General features: G+C 42.7%; 1 protein-coding gene and 1 long non-coding RNA gene across 7 annotated transcripts in view; one reads left to right on the top strand and one right to left on the bottom strand.

Moving 5' to 3' along the window:
- The window catches only part of LOC118351350 (uncharacterized), a 36,095-nt gene extending 31,533 nt beyond the window's left edge, over window positions 1-4,562 (bottom strand). For 2 of the 3 annotated variants that reach the window (XR_004806661.2, XR_004806663.2), the window contains exons 1-2: window positions 4,162-4,562; window positions 3,986-4,085 (exon numbers count right to left, since the gene is read on the bottom strand). This is a non-coding gene — a long non-coding RNA (uncharacterized LOC118351350). Of the gene's footprint in view, window positions 1-2,657; window positions 3,719-3,985; window positions 4,086-4,161 lie in introns of those variants that run through there. The other variant, XR_007403677.1, reaches the window with a different exon arrangement.
- The window catches only part of TCP11L1 (t-complex 11 like 1), a 38,855-nt gene continuing 21,753 nt past the window's right edge, over window positions 4,549-21,650 (top strand). The window contains exons 1-4 of one of the 4 annotated variants that reach the window (XM_025452416.3): window positions 4,549-4,815; window positions 8,707-8,890; window positions 18,687-18,819; window positions 20,591-20,711. In XM_025452416.3, the coding sequence (XP_025308201.1) occupies window positions 8,731-8,890; window positions 18,687-18,819; window positions 20,591-20,711 (414 nt within the window). In that variant the 5' untranslated portion in view covers window positions 4,549-4,815; window positions 8,707-8,730. The other 3 variants (XM_025452417.3, XM_035701464.2, XM_025452414.3) reach the window with 3 other exon arrangements.

Here is a 21,650-nt window from a genome sequence, read left to right as displayed (position 1 = left end):
TGTTCCTCTCGTATCCTGTATTTCTTTTGAACTAGTCATTTGCACTAAGATCTTCAACTTTTCATCCAAGGTTATGATTATTTTGGAACTGCACTATCAAGATATATTTGGTAAATAGACCAGCAATATACTACAATTACAATTTGAAACTTCATCCATACAATAATTAAAAGATTAAAAGGAAACAATTTTTCTACTTCGACTTTGTTTAAAAGATTTTATTTATTTATCCATGAGAGACACAGAGCAAGAGAGAGGCAGAGATATAGGCAGAGGAAGAAGCAAGGAGCCCAATGTGGGACTTGATCCTGGATTAGTACCTGAGCTGAAGGCACACACAACCACTGAGCCATCCAGGCATCCCTACTTTGACTTTTAAAGAGAGGTAGGAAGGGCACTAGGCTGGTTTAGTCATTTGATGTGTGTGACTTGACCTCTGGGTTGTGCTTTTGAACCCTACGCTGGGTATAGAGATTACTTAAAAAGAAAAAATCTTAAAAGAGCGGCAGGGAGAATTCAAATGATGCGCCAATATGCTACTACGTCAATCTTATTTTCTAACATCTGATACCAACTAGTCTTTGAATAGAAGGTTGAGGACTCTGTATCTGTGATTCCTGTTCTCCTAATAAAGCAGGGAATAACTTTGTCAGGTTTCTTGGTTTTGGTTTTCATAGGTAAGGGAAGGCAGTTGTCTTTACTATGTGAAAAAGAGAAGATGGTTCGTGACTTAAGTGTTTAGGAAGTTTTCAGAAATTACTGAAAGTGTGATGAGACCACATTCGGGGCGTGGAGGTGGTTCTTGCCTGGCTGAACACTCAGATCACCTGTGAAATTTAACAGTTCTTCCCTCACATCACCCCTGGAGTCTCAGATGATCATTTTAGAACTCCTGCCCCCTAGGAGATTCTCAGGTGTAATCAGGGTTGAAAACGACTAATCCATCTAGAGACTGTACATGAGTGCAGAGCAACTGTGTGTACTATCTGACTTGCAACCTTTACTTTGCACATAATTGAATGATTATTTGGCAAACAAAACTAACACCACTTCTTCAGGGGAAGCCAGAACTAACCGCCTAGTTATTACATTCATGTCCCTAGAAGCAGTATCATTCTAATAGAATTATAATTTCACAGAAAACCTAGCAAGACCAGTTTACCTCAAACTTCCTAAGAAAGAATAGTTTTTGTTTTTTTAAGATTTGAGAAGAGAGAGTGAAAACAAGCAAGGGAGGGGACAGAGGAAAAGGGAGAAGCAGACTCCCTGCTAAGCAGTGAGCCCAATGCAGGGCTTGATTCCAAGACCCCAAGATCATGACCTGAGCCGAAGGCAGACACCCAACCAACCAAGCCACCCAGGCGTCCTACAAGAATAAAATTTTAAGAAAAATTGGCTCTATTTACTGCGAGCATGGTCAAGAGTTTTAAGGTGTAGGTCGTGTGCTACCCTGAATGCTGTGGGCAACCATTCCGTATCCCTCGACTGTCAGCTGCTTGCTGTGTGCCCTCATTCACTCATCCATATCCCCTGGGGACCCATCCCCACTTATACACCTCGTGCCTAGGTGACCGTGAGCCTTGCCACCACCTTAGCTGAGTAGACCTGGGCTGAGCACTGATCCAAGGACAACTTCCCTATAGGCATAGGACTGATTTTACACAAAAGTCAGCTTTGCCAAGGAAATTCTATATAGAAAAAATAAAAAATAGGGATCCCTGGGTGGCACAGCGGTTTGGCGCCTGCCTTTGGCCCAGGGCGCGATCCTGGAGACCCGGGATCGAATCCCACGTCGGGCTCCCGGTACATGGGGCCTGCTTCTCCCTCTGCCTGTGTCTCTGCCTCTCTCTCTGTGTGTGTGACTATCATAAATAAATAAAAAAAATAATAAAAAATAAAAAATAAAAAATAGAAGGGAGTAACAACTAAGAAAATAGAGAAACCAGCCTGTGATTCAGAAGAGTGCAGGAGATCGCAGCAAGGAGCAGAGATGTGATGAGAACCATCCTGTGTGTCTTGGGGAGATGACAACAGTACTGATCTCTAGAACAGCTGCCAGCTTTCTCCTTCCCAACCCTACCTAGCCTTGCAGTGAACTCTATTTTGAGGTAATTTGAGTTTCCGGTACTTGCAGCCAAAAAAATTGTGTCAATAGGTTCTTAATATTTAAAGGAAACAGTTCCAGATCTATCAGAAGATAAGAAACCATTACAAGTGAAACTACTGGTTTTGATAGTGTAGCAATGTCACCTCCAGAAGTGAAAACTGTTTATATTATTCCCTACAAGAAGGTAGTAGACTCTCAGTAGGGATGGGGTGAGGGGAAGAGTGGATCTCTCTAGCGACGTGGTTCTTAACCGGCTGCACGTTGGAATCACCTAGAAAGCTTAGTTTTTCCCTGGCATCACCCCCAGAGTTTCAGATAATCGTTTTAGAATACTCCCCTACCCCCAGAGGATTTTAGGGTGTAGTCAGGGTTGAGAACCACTCATCTAGAGACTCTTTGGTATATTAGTCTGGACTCAGAAGTGAAAACTGAGTATTTTCTTTGGTGAATCTTTATTCCAGTTGAGTATCTTAAGGCTTTTGGCTTTTTTTTTTTTTTCCCCTCTCCTAAAGTGAATCCTCACCTGAGGACTTTCATGTGCGTATGTAAGAAAAAAAAAAAAAAACCTCATGTGGCAGTTGATGAAAGGTTGGAGGGTGTTGTATTGCACTAAGCTTTCAAGACTCCAGGAGTACCTGCCCACGTGTGATCTATTCAGCAGTGTCTGAGAGCACTAATTTCACTAAATCTTGCTTTTCTAGTTAAATTTAACAAGTTTTATAGGCTATGGGTAGACTTATTACCATCATTTTGCTTAATTAAGGCATACGTGACTTATGCTCAGTCTTGCAGCATTTTTTCAATTGAACAGTTAAGAATCACAAGCTTTCAACCATTAGAAACGACAGATACCCACCATTTGCTTTAGGTGGATGGAACTGGAGGGTGTTATGCTGAGTGAAGTCAGTCAATTGGAGAAGGACAAACATTATATGTTCATTAATTCAGGGAGTATAAGACATAGTGAAAGGGAATAAAGGGTAAAGGAGAGAAAATGAGTGGAAAACATCAGTGAGGGGCAGCCCGGGTGGCTCAGCGGTTTAGCGCCACATTCGGCCCAGGGTGTGATCCTGGAGACCCCAGATCGAGTCCCACATCCGGCTCCATGTATGGAGCCTGCTTCTCCCTCTGCCTGTGTCTCTGCCCCTCTTCTGTGTCTCTCATGAATAAAGAAAATCTTAAAAAAAGAAAAGAAAAGAAAAGAAAAGAAAAGAATCAGTGAGGGTGACAGAACATGAGAGACTCCTAACTCTGGGAAGCGAACAAGGGGTAGTGGAAGGGAGGTTGGAGGGGGGGTTGTGGTGACTGAGGGGGGCACTTGACGAGATGAGCACTGGGGGTTATGCTATATGTTGGCATATCAAACTCCACTAAAAAGTCATATAAAATAAATAAAAGTAAGAATTTTTACAAATCACAAAAAAAAAAAAACCCACATAGCTTTTATTTTTTTAAGATTAGCTATAGGGATCCCTGGGTGGCTCAGTGGTTTAGTGCTTGCATTTGGCCCAGGGTGTGATCCTGGAGACCCAGGATCGAGTCCCACGTCGGGCTCCCTGCATGGAACCTGCTTCTCTCTCTGTGTGTCTTTCATGAATAAATAAATAAAATCTTAAAAAAAAAAAAAAAAAAGCTTAGGTACAAAAACTGTTCCTATTCACGTAGTTCGCGATCGAACTGCTAAAAAAGGTGAGAAAAGCCCCTTTTTTTTGTTTTTTGTTTTTTTTGGAGCAGCCTCCAGTCCAGCGCTGAGATAATCGCGGCCCCCAGTGCCTGTGACGGAGGGAGCCGAGGCTCCGGAACCCGCCTGGCTCGGCACCGCGGCTTCCCTTCCAGAACTCCCAGGTCCTAAAATGCCTGCAAGCGCGCACGCCTTACCGACACCAGGCTGGACCGTCACCGGAGCCCTTCGTCCCCTCGCCCCGCGTCTCTGCGGGGCTGAAGTCTCGCTCTTTCTGTCGACAAAGTGTGGCAGCCACTTAGATAGAAGCGATGACCTCCCCCGCCCCGCCCCCCGACAGTGACTCTGTGCCACTGAAGGGAGCCTCGGCTACCTGGTTTTTTTTTCCAAACTGAGGGAATAGTAAACAACGTGCAGCTACGGAAACCCGACGACGGTACTACCGAAGCCTGAAGACCCGAGCGGGGGAGGCTCTGAACGAGCTCACGGATTCGCGGCCGGTCTCCTTTCCCTTGACGGAGTCCGCGCAGCCTCTACCACGTGCTCCGCTCCCGCCTCACACTCCAGCGGCGCCCACCCTTCCGTACGGAAACATGGCGCCGCCCAGCACGGGGCGGGCGCCGCCCGGCTCGGAGCCACCCTCCCACTGAGCCCCGCCGGCCGACTCCGAGTCTCCGTACGGAAACATGGCGTCTCCCGGCTCGAGCCCCCGCCCGCTGAGCGCCCTCGGCCCGCACGGGACCGCGCCCCCCCACCCCCCGCCTTTCCGTACGGAAACATGGCGCCGCCCTACGAGGGGCGGGGGCCTCCCGGCTAGAGGGCTGCGTCCTCCTCGGCGACGCTGGAGGGGCGACCGCGCTGGCCGCTGCCCACCGGAGCCGGGCTGGGAGGACGGCCCGCAGCGCGCCGGGGGATGCGGCCTCAGAAGGGCGGAGGCTGAAGCATCCCGTGCTCGCCGCGCGTCGCTCCGCGCCTCCGCCTCGCTCCGGCCCGAGCTGCAGGAGGGAGAACGCCGACTCCGCGGCAGGTGAGGGACGCGCACGGAGGCCGGCAGCCCCGCGGGGCCCGCACGGGAGGCGCCAGGTGCGAGTCACAGGCATTTCTTCGGCTCCTCCGGGCAGGTCGGGTCCCGCGCGGTCGGGTGGAGGAGGGAGAGGCAGGGGCCGCGGCGGGTGGCGGCGTAGGGCGGCCTTTGTCCCTCCCCTCGGGGCCGCCCCGCCGCCCGCCGCCGCCCGCACGGTTGTTTACATCGGAGCCCGGGGGCGAGGGGCGCCGGCTGCGGGAGGGAGCGGGCCCGGCGTCGGCGGACCGAGCGCCTTGCCTTTGCTGACAGACCCTTCCTGTGAGGAGTCTGTGGCGGCGGCGCGCGCGACGACCTCCCCTCGGGCCCCTTGTCGGGCGGAGCAGGAGCTGCTGGAATGAAGGAGCAGCTGAGAGCCGCGCCCCCGGCAGCCCTGTCGCGGCCGCCGCGGTGCGCGCCCGTCGTCCCGACCACCCCCCCCCCCCCCCCCCATCCAAGGAGTAGGTCGCTGCGTTTGGTTGGCAGATGAGGAAACTGAAGTTCCACAGCGAGGGAAGGGTCCGAATTGGAACCCGGGTCCGCCTGAGGCCAACGCCCACGCTTCCCTCCACACGCGCCGACCTCGCGGGGAGGACACAGCTGTCAACAGATACTCAGTGGGCGTCTGGAAGGCAGGCTTACCACGGACGCAGCATGTGTGGGAAATACGGTTGGTGGGAACGGAGAAGTCAAAAATCTAGGTGAAGAGTTGTGTGGGGTTTTTTTCGTTTTTTTTTTTTTTCTTTCTTTTTTTATTGGAGTTCAATTTGCCAACATGTAGCATAACACCCAGTGCTCATCCCATCAAGCGCCCCCCTCAGTGCCTGTCACCCAGTCACCCCCACCTCCCCGCCCGCCTCCCTTTCCACCACCCCTTGTTCGTTTCCCGGAGTTAGGAGTCTCTCATGTTCTGTCTCCCTCCCTGATATTTCCCACTCATTTTTTTCTCCTTTCGCCTTTATTCCCTTTCACTATTTTTTATATTCCCCAAATGAATGAGACCATATAATGTTTCACCTTCTCCGATTGACTTACTTCACTCAGCATAATATCCTCCCGTTCCATCCACGTCGAAGCAAATGGTGGGTATTTGTCGTTTCTCATGGCTGAGGAATATTCCATTGTATACGTAAACCACATCTTCTTCATCCATTCATCTTTTGATGGACACTGAGGCTCCTTCCACAGTGTGGTTATTGTGGACATTGCTGCTACAAACATCGGGGTGCAGGTGTCCCGGCATTTCAGTGCATCTGTATCTTTGGGGTAAATCCCCAGCAGTGCAATTGCTGGGTCTAGGGCAGATCTATTGTTAACTCTTTAAGGAACCTCCACACAGTTTTCCTTTTTTCAGTTTTTGTTTTTTAAATAAAACTAGCCATTTCACAGGCTCTCCCCAACCCATCTTTCCCTCTTCAGCGTGGGCCACTTGTTCTCATCTTCCTGTGCCTTCACGTGTGCCCTCTGAGTAAAATGCCCCACTTTTCTTTTCTTTTCTTTTTTTTTTTTTAATATTTTATTTATTAATGGAGACACAGGCAGAGGGAGAAGCAGGCTCTGTGCAGGGAGCCCAATGTGGGACTCGATCCAGGGTCTCCAGGATTACACTCTGGGCTGAAGGCAGGCGCCAAGCCGCTGAGCCACCCAGGCGTCCCAATGTCCCCCTTCTCACCTCCTCTTTCACTCTAGACACTTATTAATTGGGTGAAATCCTGCTATTTTTATTTTTTTATTTTTAAAGATTTTATTTATTTGTGAGAGACGCAGGCAGGGGGAGAAGCAGGCTCCATTTAGGGAGCTTGATGTGGGACTGGATCCCGGGTCTCCAGAATCACGCCCTGAGCCCAAAGCAGATGCTCAACCGCTGAGCCACCCAGGTGTCCCATAAATCCTGCTTGTTTTAAAAGAACTCAAATGTCACCTTTTCTGGAAAGCTTATCCCAACCTCCTTCCAGGCAGAATTCATTTCTCCCTGTGCTGTGCTCTCTTACTGGTTTTATCATGTCACCAAGGCTTAAGTTTCACTGTTTCCTTGTGAGTGTGTTTCCCTTTCCAGACCTATTTTTTTTAAAAGGTTATTTATTTATTCGAGAGAGAGAGAGAGAGAGAGAGAGAGCGCGTGCGCACACGAGAGAGCATGAGCAGGGGGAGGGGCAGAGGGAGAAGCAGACTCCCCACTGAGCAGGGAGCCCTGGGTGTGGCTGGGTCCCACGACCCTGAGATCATGACCTGAACCCAAGGCAGACACTTAACTGACTGAGCCACCCAAGCATCCCTCTCCAAACCTACTTAAATAAGTATATATATTGAATCAGATCTAAGGCAATGATGCATGCCAAATGTGCAGTAACTGGCCCTACGAGAGTTCAGAGAAAGGTGCACACACTGTGGGGAAGGTGTCCTGGGAGGAATAAGACCTGAGCTGCACCTTAAAAGGATGGGGTTAGTTTACTAAACTGAGTGTTAGAGACCAGGAAAGCATGCCTTCCTCCTCACTGTGCAGTAAGAGTTACTTCATCCTTTCTGAGCTCATTCTCAGCATGTGAAAGATAAAATTAGAAGTGTGTGTGTGTGTGTGTGTGTGTGTGTGTGTGTGTTTGTCCTTTCTCATAGAATATGCTGGTAGTGTTATCTTTTGGATCTTGGAGCATATCCAGAGCCTAATAGGATTTAAGACAGAGGAGATGGGTGTCTGGAGTGGGATATTGGAAGGTAAGGGGGAACTGCAATAAAGCAACCCTCATATTAATAATACAGGCCTGGGAAAAAAAATACAGGCCTGAAAATGTCAATTCCAGTAACTTCATTCTATTTAATGGAGGGATCTGAAATTTCAGATAATTAAATCAAGTGATTCTTCTCTAATGTGCAAGAGAGCCTGCCAGACCTTTTGAAAGCAGTCAACATTTCTTTTGATCCCTGCATTGCCCTCCAGGTGTACAATAAAGGCTAATTAGTGTTTATGAAAATGGTTTGTGATCTCCAAGTGCTGATGGTACAAATACTAATTATTTGCAGAATTATGAATGCAGAAACGTGTCTAGCTTCTCTCTTAATTAGAAATACCTTAGGAAGAGAGAACTCTAGGAAAGAACCGGGGGGGGGGGGGGTTGGTGAGGAAAACTTGACAAAAACTTTTACAGTAAAAAGAGGATACTATTTCAGGCCTTTTTTAACTGGCCCAAACCGATGTATTAAGTATTATTCTTGTTCTAACCAGCAACTTAAAAAAATTAAAACCCCACCCCAACCGGTACATTGTGGTTGTCTGCAGCTTCCTCCTTACCATCTTTTCCTGCTGACTGGCAAGAAGTTAATAAAAATATTTGCCCCACACATTCTTACGTGCTTTGTAAGATTCCGCCTTGTGTCATCCCTCGATTTCTTATCCAGAATCAGAGAACCAGCTCCTCAGTCCAGTGTATTCAATTGGAAGCCCAAGTTAAAAGCATGATTTTCAGAGACTTTGCCTATCAGCTCTCAGGAATGAAAGTAAAAAATTGAAGAATCACTCTTTGATTAAAATAGAAGCAGGCAGTTGATAGTATTATCTTCCAACAATGTAAGGTCCTGTTTTCTTTTGACGTGGTACTTAGAAGTGAGACAAAAATACTCAAACTTGTTACTCTGTATCTGAAGTACAGGTCCATAGATTTGATACATTACAAGCATAGTTTTACAAATAATCTGTTAAATCACTGAGGTAGAGTATGATAGCTGGATAAGGTCTCTGCAAGCCGATTCATTTTTACAGGTGAGAAAATTGAAACCCAAAGAGAATAACTGATTTGCCCAGAGTCACACTGCTAGTTAGTGACAGAGCTAGAACGTGTGGTTCACTTTGTCTTTCTTTCCTAGGGAAGTGAATAAACTTAATTGAGAATGTCTGAAAACCCTGACAAGCCCAATATAAATGAAGCCGGAAAATCAAAATCGAATGGTTCTGAGCAAGACCTTGAAGATGCTGTGGAAGGTTCTGATGAAGCTTTACAGAAAACAAAGTCGGGCTCTCCCAGCACCCGAAGAGTGCAAAGACCTCACTGTAAGCAGATTTGACTTTGGTTAGAAGCAATATTGCTGTTTTCAGATGATGTTTTGATTAGGCTTCCTTGTGGCCCTGAGCAGGGTTCTAATACTGTGATATCATTGCCAATAACTGGCATTTAAGAATAGCAAGTTTCTCCGCTGGCAGCCTAGTCATTTGTGGGTTTTCAATTGCTTGAGAAATTAAAATTTCAGGATAATGTCCAGAATATTCCTGTCTTCCTGCAGTCTCCATAATATTCCACTTTCTCTGAAGTGCTCTGAGAAAGAGGGTGGAGTGCAAATTGTAGCTTTAATTTAAAAAGCATCTGAAAAGTCTGAGGCAGGTTCCAGCCAGGACTGTGCTTGTGCAGGTTAAAAAAGAAATAGGTTTTGAATGTGAGTGAGGTCACCACACCCTAACTTCACTGCCTGGGGGCTTAGTTCCCACGAAGTTGAGGGGATTCAGCTTGCTGAGTGTGTGGTGAAGTCATTTCAGATCCCTGGCAGGGAGCAGGCTCGCGGATGAAAGGGTGGTAATTTCCGCAAGTATTCCCAGCAGTCGCCCCAACTCATGTCTTTTATTAAGAATACTTAAGCTTTTTGAAGTGAGTCCAAAAATGAAAGTTTTAAGAGGAAGTGTCATAGTCTAAGAATGTCAGTGCTGATGTTATCTCTTTAAAGTGTAGATGATCAGTAGTTCTTCATATTTGAAAGAAGCATGAACATTTTTGGGTTTGAGGTATGTTTCTTTTAAAATGATTAAAGCCCTTCCCAGGTAATTTATTAGTCCGCACAGTATTCTTTTCTTTTTTCTTTTCAGTGAAGGAAGCTTTACACCCAATGTGGGGCTTGAACTCACGACTCTGAGAGCAAGAGTTGCATGCTCTACTGACTGAGCCAGCCAGGCACCCCTCAACATAGTATTCTTTTTGATTGTTTGTTTAAGATTTTATTTATTTGAGGGCAGCCCTGGTGGCTCAGCGGTTTAGCGCCACCTTCAGCCCAGGGTATGGTCCTGGAGACCCAGGGTCGAGTCCCACGTCGGGCTCCCTGCATGGAGCCTGCTTCTCCCTCTGCCTGTGTCTCTGCCTCTCTCTCTCTCTCTCTCTCTCTCTCTCTCTGCATCTCTCATGAATAAATAGATAAAATCTTAAAAAAAAAAGATTTTATTTGAGAGAGAAAGAGAGAGAGCATGAGCTGGGGGAGGGGTAGAAGGAAAGGGAGAAGCAGACTGCCCACTGAGCAGGCAGCCCAACATAGGGCTCAATCCCAGGACCATAAGATCATGACATGAGCCGAAGGCAGACACTTAACTGACTGAGCCACCCAGGCGCCCCTCAACATAGTATTCTTACAGCAAACATTATGGACCCCATCTTATAATGGTTTAGTATCACATAGATTTTGATAGGTATACTGGTAGGTTCAGGGAAACATGCTGTTAATAACAGTCTATCATGCATGTGTTAGGCCTTACAGAAAAAAAATTATTTTTGGAAAAAAAAGGCAGGCTCTCCCAGCAAGCAAAGTGTACAAAGACCTCACTGTAAGCAAATATGACCTTGGTCATATTGGTCTCCAATATGTATAGCTAGACTTCTGCTGTCTCATTTTTATTTATTTATTTTTTACTTTTTATTTCTTAAGATTTTATTTTTACCTCATCGTTATACCCAACATGGGACTTGAACTTACAACTATGAGATTAAGAGTCACATATTCTAATGACTGAGCCAGCCAGGTGCCCTGTTTTCTTATTTTTAAAATGAGGAAAATACACTTATCTCTTAGGATGATTGTAAAGATTAAATGAATTCATATGAAGCATTTAGAATAGTGCTTGGCACCTAATAAATGCTTGATAAATATTAGTTGTTAATACTACTGGCTTGTCATCTGTTGCATTTAAAGATACCAGGACTGATTGCTATAATTTGGATGTATAGTAATGGTTTTATCCTTTACAGTTTCTGATAAAGGAGGACCTTTGGTTTAGATCTTTAGTCATTCTTTGATTGATGGCTTTGCCTTTGGCATCCTGTCTGTCTAATGGCATGACTCCAAATTAATGTCAAGCCAACACTAGGCTACATTATCTGAGATTGTATACAGTTATGCCTTTAAGCAAGAGTACTTATCCTGGGACCTTGATCGAGTTGATAGGGGGTCATAGGAACAGCCAGAAAAGTATATCAAAATTTGTGTGCATATGCATTTTTTAGGAAGAAAATCATGGAGGATTTCATTAAATTCTCACAGAAGCCTATACCAAAACAAGATATAAAATCAGTGCCCTAAAATATTCCTCTGGCTTCCTTGCTCTTTCTCCTTATCATAATAGGTAGGCATAGGGCTGTGGGCCTCTGTGGTAAAGCTCAGACCCCATAGTCTGGGGGCCACATCAGGAAGCATCACTGATCACACATAGAGCATAAATTAAGAATTTATAAAATAAGAAACTGTTTGCGGACATTTGAGTTTATAGTAACTCTAAAATCACTTCTGGAATTCTACGAATTAAAATGTAACGAGCAAAAAGATAACCTTTAGTCTTGAAAATTATAATAGAGTAATATTTTAAGGATAGAATTGCTATTGGCAACTGTGATCATGGGATTTATAAAATAAATATATTTAGTGTTTGTCCAGTTTCTGGAGAAGAGCTCCTTTGGAATCTCCTAAGTGATGAGCTCTAGAAAGGAGTCTTTTGTTATGTTAACGAGTGACTTTTGGAGAGCACCCAGGTAACCAAAGGAGGGGGGACTGGTTGCCAGGGGACCAAGTCATGTGATCAAAGTCCCATTCTCCAACCTCCAGAGTGGTGAGAGGGGGCTGGAAGATGAATCAATTGCCTGTGGCCAGTGACTTTTTTTTTTTTTTTAAGATTTATTTGAGATCCAGAGAGAGAATGAGAGCATGGGAGGGTACATGCGAGCACATGAACACAAGCACACACAGAGGCACACAGTGGGGAGAGGCTAAGAGAGAATCCTTAAGCAGACTCCCCAGGAACCATGGAGCTTGATCCCAAGACCCTTAGATCATGACCTGAGCTGAAATCAAGATTTGGCTGCTTAACCAACTGAGACAGCCAATGGCCAGTGATTTAATCAATCGTGCCTATATAATGAAGCCTCCATTAAAAACCCAAAAGGACTGTGTTGGGAGAGCTTCTGGGTTGGTGAACACGTGGTGGTACTGGGAGGGTGGCATGCTCAGAACATGGAAGCTACATGCCCTTTCCCCATACCTTGCCCTACACATCTCTTAATCTGGCTGCTCCTGAGTTTATTTCCTTTTATACTGAACCATGAATGTGGTTAAGTCAGTGTTTCTCTGAGTTTTGTGAGCTACTGTAGTAAATTAACAGAACCTGAGGAGGGAGTCATTGGAACCTCAGATCTATAACACGGGTGACCATGTGGACTTGCAATGGGGGCAAGTACCCCGCTATCTCCTAACCTATGGGATCTGACACTGCCTGCAGGTAGATAGTGTCAAAATGGAATTAGATTGTAGGACACTCAACTGCTGTCTGACAACTGCGTGGTGGTATGAGAGGAAAAACACCTTACCTTGCCCCCCACCAAAAACACATTGCAGTTTGGGGGCAGAACCTTTAGTAAGTGATACAAAATATTGAAAAAGAAAAAATGGCTGGCTTGTGAGAACTGGTTGACACTAATCTGTGGTGGTGACTTGATTCCAAAAGATGATCTGTTCTTTAAACATTGAGATCTTCAGGGTAAGGATCAATCAACTGTAACTTAATGTCTCCTCTGAGATTCTCTACTTCTATATGCTTCTCTGCTCACAAAGCACCTTCTGTTCTGGTGTTTAATCACCTGTTGACCAGTAAATAAAAGATGCTGTATTTTGATGAAAAAAAGAACTGTTTTCCAGTTAATATCTTCCATTTAGCATTTTGGTTTATTAAATCAGGTCTTTGTGAGTTTAATTAGTAGGTCTTGGTCATCCTTAGATAAATGGATGACACTGAGTTCTTACATTTTTTTATTTTATTTTATTTTATTTTATTATTTTTTTCTTACATTTTTTTAAAGGTTTTATTTTATTTTTTAAAGATTTGCTTATTTTAGAAAGAGTGTACCCATGTGTGGCAGGAGAGATGGAAGCAGAGGCAGAGGGAGAGAGGGTCTCAAGCAGACTCCATGCTGAGCACAGAGCCCAACTCGGGATTCAGTCTCACAACCCGGAGATCACGACCTGAGCCAAAACCAAGAGTCACGTGCTCAACCGACTGTGCCACCCAGGTGCCCCTTTATTTTTAAGTAATCCCTACATCCAACATGGGGCTCAAATTTAACCCTAAGATAAGTATTGCATGCTGTACTAACTTAGCCAGCCAGCCAGGCGCCCCTGTGAATTTAATTAGTAGATCCCAGACATCCTTAGATAAATGGTAACACTAAATTCTTACATTTTTTTAAGTTTATTTATTTATTTAAGTAATCTCCACATCTATCATGGGAACTCACAACCCCGAGAACAAGAGTCATAACACTGTTATGACTGAGCCAGCCAGGCGCCCCCCTAAGTTCTTACATTTGTAAAGGTCATGACTAAACTTTGACTGAACAGAGACACCATAATTCAATCAGTCAATATTTATTAAGTGCATATTGTGTGTCAGGAATCTAGCAGGGAGCCAGGCCCACAGTGATCTCTTTGCTCCTGGAGCTTGTGGTCTAGTGAGGAAGACAAAATAACAAGCAGTTGCTACACAGTGCAGTAAGTTCTGTGGATAAACTTTACCCTTGCTGCACTATACTCACTCTATAGTAGTTTGGGGGTGACATTTGCCATTTGAGAACTCTCAAACACAAAATAATCCCACTTACAACCCTGTAATTAGTATGCAGTGAACAATTCCTGTGTGTGTAGATTTGTAATGTATCTTGATCATATTTTAGAATTGTAGCTTTTATCTTTTTGGATCAGGTATCCTTCATTAATGAGTTTGATTTTAAGTAGTTGCTAAGTTGGACAGCTCCTGTAAACTGGTGTCTGATGTTCCGTCCAGTTCCCAGCACTTGTTACAAACTGTTTTGTCTCAAGTATGCACAAAACCCTGAGAACACACTTGTGTATAATTTGGAAGATTCTCCTCTTTCATAGAATGTTTCTTCAGTTGTCTTCTTTTTTGCATATTAGGAAATAATGGCTCTGGAAGATTTAAAGACTTAGGGGCAAAGGGAGATGGAGAGAGAATCCCAAGCTGACTCAATGCTGAGTGCAGGTTTTGATGCCATAGCCCTGAGATCACAACCGGACCTAAAACCGAGAGACAGACACTTAACTTTCTGAACTACCTAGGTGCCCCTGGCCCTGGAAAATTTAAATGATTCTCGTTCAAGGTCACATCAAGAGTCTAGAAGGAGCTGGACTTCTTCCTGACTTGCTCTGTCCATTGTTTCATGACTAAGTGACATGCAAACAGTGTTTGTCATTACCCAGATGCCCAAAATTATTGAAAAATGGTAAATTTACTGTGAAAACTTGGTGTGTTTCTGTTAATTTCATAAATTTAAGATGATTAGACATTTGAAGATTTTTGCAAAACCAGAGTTAAAACAAAGCTTGGAAGCCCTGGTGACTATCCTGAATCTCTCTTTATAAAAAAAAAAAAAAAGATTTTATTTATGAGATACAGGAGAGTGAGAGAGAGAGAGAGCACACGCGAGAGAGAGACAGGCAGAGGGAAAAGCAGGCTCCATGTTGGGAGCCTGACATGGGACTCCATCCCCGGTCTCCAGGATCACGCCCTGGGCTGAAGGTGGCGCTAAACCGCTGAGCCACCCGGGCTGCCCTGAATCTCTTTTTAAGAGATAAAAATTTGGTGTGCCGGGCTGGCTCAGTTGGTGGAGCATGGCTCTTGATCCCGGGGTTGCAGGTTTGAGTCCCACATTGAGCGTTATGATTACTTAAAAAGTAAAATCTTAAAAAAGATAAGAACTCTATGGAGTCTAATAACTTCTGATGCTTGATGGTGACCTACCACAATGGAAGTTTCATTTTCTGATAAATGGTAACAGAAAATATTAGCTTTAATAATCAGGCATATAGCAAATTCCTGCTCAGTGCCTTTGAATTTTTAATCTGCTTTATTGAGGTATAATTTATATGGAATAAAATTGAATTTTAAGTATGCAATTTGAATTTTGACCAATACATTTACAATTGTGTCACTACTACCACAATTATAAGCTGCTATAACATTTTCACCACCTCCCCATACTTCCATGCCCCTTGGCAGTGAATCTTTCCCACCAATTGATCATAGTGTATAATCCATTTACTCTATTGTTGAATTTGGTTTGCTATATTTTGTCGAGGATCTTTGCATCTGTGCTCATAAGGGATACTGACCTATAATTTTCTTTCCTTATAGTATCTGGTTTGGGTGTCACGGTAATGCTGACCTCCTATAATGAGTTCTGGCCTTTGGCAACCACTTCCTTGCTTTCTGTCCTCTAATTTTGCCCTCCTTAGGATTTCAAATAAATAAAATCATACTGTATGTAGTCTTTTGTATCTGACTCTTTAACTTGGGATAGTGCTTTTAAGATTCACCTATGTCTTTGCATGTACCAGTTTATTCCTTTGTTATTGCTGGGTAGCATTCTGTCGTGTGGTTATACTACAATTTGTTTATTCTGCAGTTGATTAACATTTGGATTAGTTCTAGGTTTTGACTGTTATGAAGGATGCTGCTATTAACACTTGAGTACAGTTCTTCATGTGGCCATATATTTTCAGTTTTCTTGGGTAAAGACTTAGGAGTGAGGTTGCTAGGTCATGTGGTAAGTGTATGTTTTACTTTATAAGAAACCAAGAACCAGTTTTCCAAAGTGGTGGTACCCATTTTTCATGGCCATTGTTTAGGGATGAGAGTTCCAGATGCTCCACTCTACGTCAGGACTTGGTATGATTAGCCTCTTTAATTTTGGCCATTCTAGTAGGTGTGCAGTGGTATCTCATTGTGGTCTTAATTTGCATTTCCCTGATTCTAAAAGGAAAAACCTATAGTTTTCTACCTGTGTGGAGCAAAACCGAGTGCTTCCTCCTGTGTTTTTCTCCTGGGTATCTTTTACTACTCATGCAAAATGTATAACTTCTAGTACCAAATATGTGGGTTGTTTTTCCTCCCACCAAGCAATTTTCTGTGACACGGCTAGGTGGCCTACACTTCAACTAAATTCTGACACTATTTACCCAGAGATAACATTGGATCTCTCAGGTAAAGGCCTTAGTCCTATAAGAATACCCCTCCCTCATCCTTCTGCTTTGGACAGTAGTCACAAATCTAGGTCAGAAGACCAATTAACTATAGATTTAGATTCCAACAGCCCCTCCATGGATTCTATTAATTTGCTAGAGTGGCTCACTGAACTCAGGGCAACATGGTTTCCAAGTTTATTAAAGATAAATACAGATGAACAGCTAGATGAAGAGCTACATAGGGTGAGGTTTGGGAGGGTCCTAAGTGTAGGAGCTTCTGTCGCTATGAAGTTGGGGCGTATCACCCTCCCAGTATGGATGTGTTGGCAACCTGGAAGTTCTCTGAACCCCCTGCTATTGAGACTTTATGGAGGCTTCCTCATGTAGGCATGATCAATTATTAATTCCATGTTCAGCCCTGCTACCCTCTCTAGAGGATAGGGCTGAAAATTCCAGATTTCTAATCATGGGTTGGTCTTAATTGGTCCCCATCCAGAAGCCACCCAGGAGCTCATTCAGAGTTACCTCAACAGAACAAAACATGCTACTTGTGCTTATCACCTAGGATTTAACATGGGTTTTAGGAGCCCGGTGTCAAGGAAGAGATCAAAAACCAAATATTAAAACAAGATGCTCCCAGCGTTCTTATCACTTAGGAAATTAGAAGGGTTTTAGGAGTTCTGTGCCAGCAACCAGGGGCAGAGACCGATATATATTTTTTTCTATTATCTCACACTGATGATTAATGATATTCAGTAGCTGTTCATGGCCTATTGGCCACTTGTATATTTACTTTGGAGAAATGTCTGTTCAGATCTTTTGCCCATATTTTACTGGTGGTCGTCTATTTTTGCGTTATAAGAGTTCTTTCTGTATTCTGGATACAAGTCCTTTATCACGTGTGTCTTACATATCTTTTCTCCTATCTGTCATGCTTTTTCATTTTCATGATAGGAATTTTGGTAAAGCACAAGGTATCAATTTTTTTCTCTTATATGTTGAATTTTTTGTGTCTTACTCTAAGAAATTTTGCCTAACTCAAGATAAGGATTTCATCTTTCTCTCCTAGGAGTTTTCTAGTTTTAGTTCTTATATTTAGACCTGTGGTCTATTTTGAGTTCCTTTGCACTTAACATGTGAGGGAAGGATTGTGGGTCATTCTTTTATGTACAGATAGCCAATTGTTCAAGCATTGTTTAGTTAAACTAATCTTGCCTCATTGACCACATGTATATGTATGTATGTGTATCAGTCTATTTCTGGGTCCTCTGTTCTGTTCACTTGATCTCTATATAGATCTATCTTCATGCCAGAAACACTGTTTTGATTGTTGTAGCTTTATAGTAACTCTTAAAATTAGTGTAAGTCCTCTAACTTTATTCTTTATCATAATAGTTTTCATTTCCCTAAGTCCTGTGCATTTCCATGTAAATTTTAGGATGATTTTGGCATTTTCAACAAAAATCTTGCTGGGATTTTTACTGGGATTACATTTTATCAACAGATCACTTGGCAGAAATTGACATCTTAATGAGAATTCTTATCTGGGCTTTGACTTTTGGATATTCATTTTAATTTACCAATATCCATGAAGCAAATTTTATTTATTTATTTATTTATATAGTGTTTTTACTAATAGTCTGTAGAAACACTGGGAAGAATTTTTGTCAAGTATTCCCAGCTTCTCCTTACGTTCCTGAATAAAGATTTTTTTAAAAAATGTATTTTATTTATTCCTGAGAGAGAGAGAGAGAGAGGGGCAGAGACACAGGCAGAGGGAGAAGCAAGGGAGCCCTATGTGGGACTCGATCCCGGGACTCCAGGATCACGCTCTGGGCTGAAGGCAGGTGCTAAACCGCTGAACCACCCACGGATCCCATTTTTGATCTTTAAAACTATTAAACCCCATACAAGCCAGTGACATTATTTATCTCATTTTAAGCCTAGATCTTATCATCCTCACTTAAAAGTAATACAGTTATCCTCCAGGTCAGTGCCTCTCAAATTATTGTTTCAAAACATTCTTAGCATCCTATACAGGGTAGTGAGTGGCTTTAGCATTTTTTTGAATAGTACCTGGCACCCTAAATTACTTGACAGAATTTTAATTTGGGGAGATTCGTTCCTGGCATGGTATTAGTGGTGGTGCAAAATGTAAACTGCTGATGGGAGCAATTGAGGAAGTCCTAAATCTGGCTTTCCTTTCCTAAATTTAAGATAGAAATGTAGGAAAGAGATTGGAAAACAACCCTCCACATATTGGAAAATGTAATAGTCTGTGCCTTAAAAAGTTTGCTTAAGTCTCTGTTTCCTTTAATCATTTTCCACTGACCAGTCTTAATTTAAAAAACAGATAATTTGAATGTTGGAAGTGGTCTCCGTTTTTAGGATTCTAGGTTAAAAAAAAATAATGAAATAGGTGAAATTCTGTTGTTTGAAATGGCCAGAGTATTTTCATAAATAGAGGCATAACCAAAATTATTAGCTGGTACTAGAACCACTGCCTACTCCTTACTTTAATAGAAATTTTAATCTAGAGAAGCAATCTCTTACACTGGGTTTTGTTACAGCTAGTCCTCCTCGATTTGTGACAGTAGAAGAACTTCTAGAGACAGCGAAAGGAGTCACTAACATGGCTTTAGCCCATGAAATTGTAGTAAATGGAGACTTTCGGATTAAACCGGTTGAATTACCAGAAGACAGGTAAGGCGGTTACTGAGTTACCTTGTTTAGTGGAACTCTACCATTTTCCAGTTCTGGAAAGGTCTTCTTCACTTGGTGTCAGTATATTTAGGTGTATTTTTTCCTTTTGTATGTTGCTAAAACAAAACAACCAAAAAAAACCCCACCCAACAATACATCTGTACTTGGAATTACTAGTGTTTGGAAATGGATCTCAGGACCACTGATCATAAGTAAAAGGTCTAGGAAATCTGTGGACAGCTTTCATGTCAGCTTCTCCCTACTGCTTAAGACTTAGCTGTCCTATCTTGTGTTTTCATTGTATTGTTTCATTCATTGCTTGTAACTATCATATCGTACTATAAGTGTTGGTTTACTAGTGTTCTTCACCAGATTGTAAGCTCTACAAAGACAAGGACTATGCATTATTCTCTAGGTTCATAGCACTTAGCACATATCATATTGAATTTAAAACTCTTGATTGTAAGGTGTATCTTTTAAAATGTATTGTCATAAGAAAGAAAAATCATTGCCTGTTTTAATTGTAAAAGTCCCATATAAATATTGGGAGTCTGTTAGCCAAGGAGGAGGAATGGCTGCTAGGTTGCCAAGCTATAGTGTTGCCAACATGAATCTTCTATGACTTTACAAATATTTTTTTAAAGATTTTATTTATTCATGAGAGACAGAGAGAGAGAGAGAGAGAAGCAGAGACACAGGCAGAGGGAGAAGGAGGCTCCCTGCAGGGAACCCAATGTGGGACTCTATCCTGGGTCTCCAAGATCACGCCCTGGACTGAAGGTGGCGCTAAACCGCTGAGCCACCCAGGCTGCCCTACAGACAATTTTTATGTTCTGTAAAGATAGTACTTTTTCACCTTAATAATGAAGAATTACTTGTTTTGCTTTCACAATATAAAGACTGTGGGCTTTTTTTTTTTTTTAAGATTTTATTTTTAAGTAATCACTATATCCAACATGGGGCTCAAACTCTTAACCTTGAGATCATGCTCTACCACCTGAGCCAGCCAAGCACCCCTAAAGATTGGTTTTAATGAGATGCCATATATTAGCTATTACAATTTGGTACCTAATTGAGCAATTCCCTCATGTATCACATAGGAATAGGATATTTTCTGTATTTCTATATTTTCTTTTATTTCAAGTCCTTCGGTCTTTATATGTGCTGAATTGTTATCTTAAACTACCTAATCAAAAAAATGTTAAACTTGCTGGTATCAGGGAAAATTAAGAAAATAGTTCTGAACTATTCGATATGCTTTTTATCATATGGTACTGTTATATACTATTAATTGGCCCAATGTCTTATGTCAAATTAGTTGAAAATTAATTTGGTATTTTTTGAAATAAATTGCTTTTTATTTTAAATACCTCACTTGTGAGGTATTTATTGAAATAAAGCACTAAACTACAAATAAGATATGTGATTGACAAGTATATTTGGGACATCTTTCTGATGTTCATCCAAATTATTTTAAAATTTTCTCAACCTAGGGATCCCTGGGTGGCGCAGCAGTTTGGCGCCTGCATTTGGCCCAGGGCGCGATCCTGGAGACCCGGGATCGAGTCCCACATCGGGCTCCCGGTGCATGGAGCCTGCTTCTCCCTCTGCCTGTGTCTCTGCCTCTCTCTCTCTCTCTCTCTCTGATGACTATCATAAATAAATAAAAATTAAAAAAAAAATTTTCTCAACCTAAACCCATAGAATTTGTGCTTTTAAAGGTGATTTGAGGCTTAAATATTTTGTTTTTTCTTTTTTCATTTGTTTCCAGCTTGGAGAAGAGAGTAAAGGAGATTGTACATAAAGCTTTTTGGGATTGCTTGAGTGTCCAGCTAAGTGAAGACCCTCCAACATATGACCATGCCATCAAACTTGTTGGAGAAATCAAAGAGGTGAGGCAAAGAGCAAATTGTGGTGCTTTTCTAGTGTGTTATGAGTATTCAAACTCTCTGTGTTATCGTGCCAAAGACTTGAAAGAAATAGAAGGATTGAGAAGTTAAAGTTCTTCCTAAAATGTGGATTAATAACTATTTTTGCCTCTATGCCCTTATTAAAATTTGAAATAAGCTATGATAACCTGAAGGCTTTACTTTGTAAATGAAGGTATGTATGTACGTATGTGTGTGTGTGTGTGTGTGTGTGTGTGTATTTATATAGATTTATTTAGAGGTGCGTTGGTGACTCAGTCAGTTCTGGGATCAAGCCCCACGTCTGGCTCCATGCTCAGTGTAGAGTCTACTTTTCCCTCTACCCCTCTCCCTGTTCATGTTTGCTTTTATGTACATGCTCTCTTTCTCTCTCTCTAATAAAATTTATCTTTAAAAAAATTATTTATTTTGAGAGAGAGTGTGCACACACATGCACAGGGGCAGGGTCAGAAGGAGAGGGGGAGGAGAATCTCAAGTAGACTCTGTACTGAGCATGGAGCCGAACATGGGGCTTAGTCTCATGACCCTGAATTCATGACCAGCCAAAACCAAGAGTCGGATGCCATCCAGGCACTGCTGGAGGCTTATATTTTTTAAGACAGAATTATTTAAAGAAAAAAAATTACTTTACAGTATTGGTGATTTTTTAAAATTTTAATAGGTGTGGATATATTCAGTATATAATGGCCAAAAAGTGGGATCCCTGGGTGGCGCAGTGGTTTAGCGCCTGCCTTTGGCCCGGGGCGTGATCCTGGAGACCCGGGATCAAATCCCACGTCGGGCTCCCGGTGCATGGACCCTGCTTCTCCCTCTGCCTATGTCTCTGCTTCTCTCTCTCTGTGTGTGACTATCATAAATAAATAAAAAATTAAAAAAAAAAATTCAAAAGATCCTTCTTAAAAA

This window comes from Canis lupus, chromosome 18 (assembly GCF_003254725.2).
Source record: "Canis lupus dingo isolate Sandy chromosome 18, ASM325472v2, whole genome shotgun sequence".
Lineage (NCBI taxonomy): Eukaryota > Metazoa > Chordata > Mammalia > Carnivora > Canidae > Canis > Canis lupus.
This window is presented reverse-complemented; position numbering and strand designations above follow the sequence as displayed.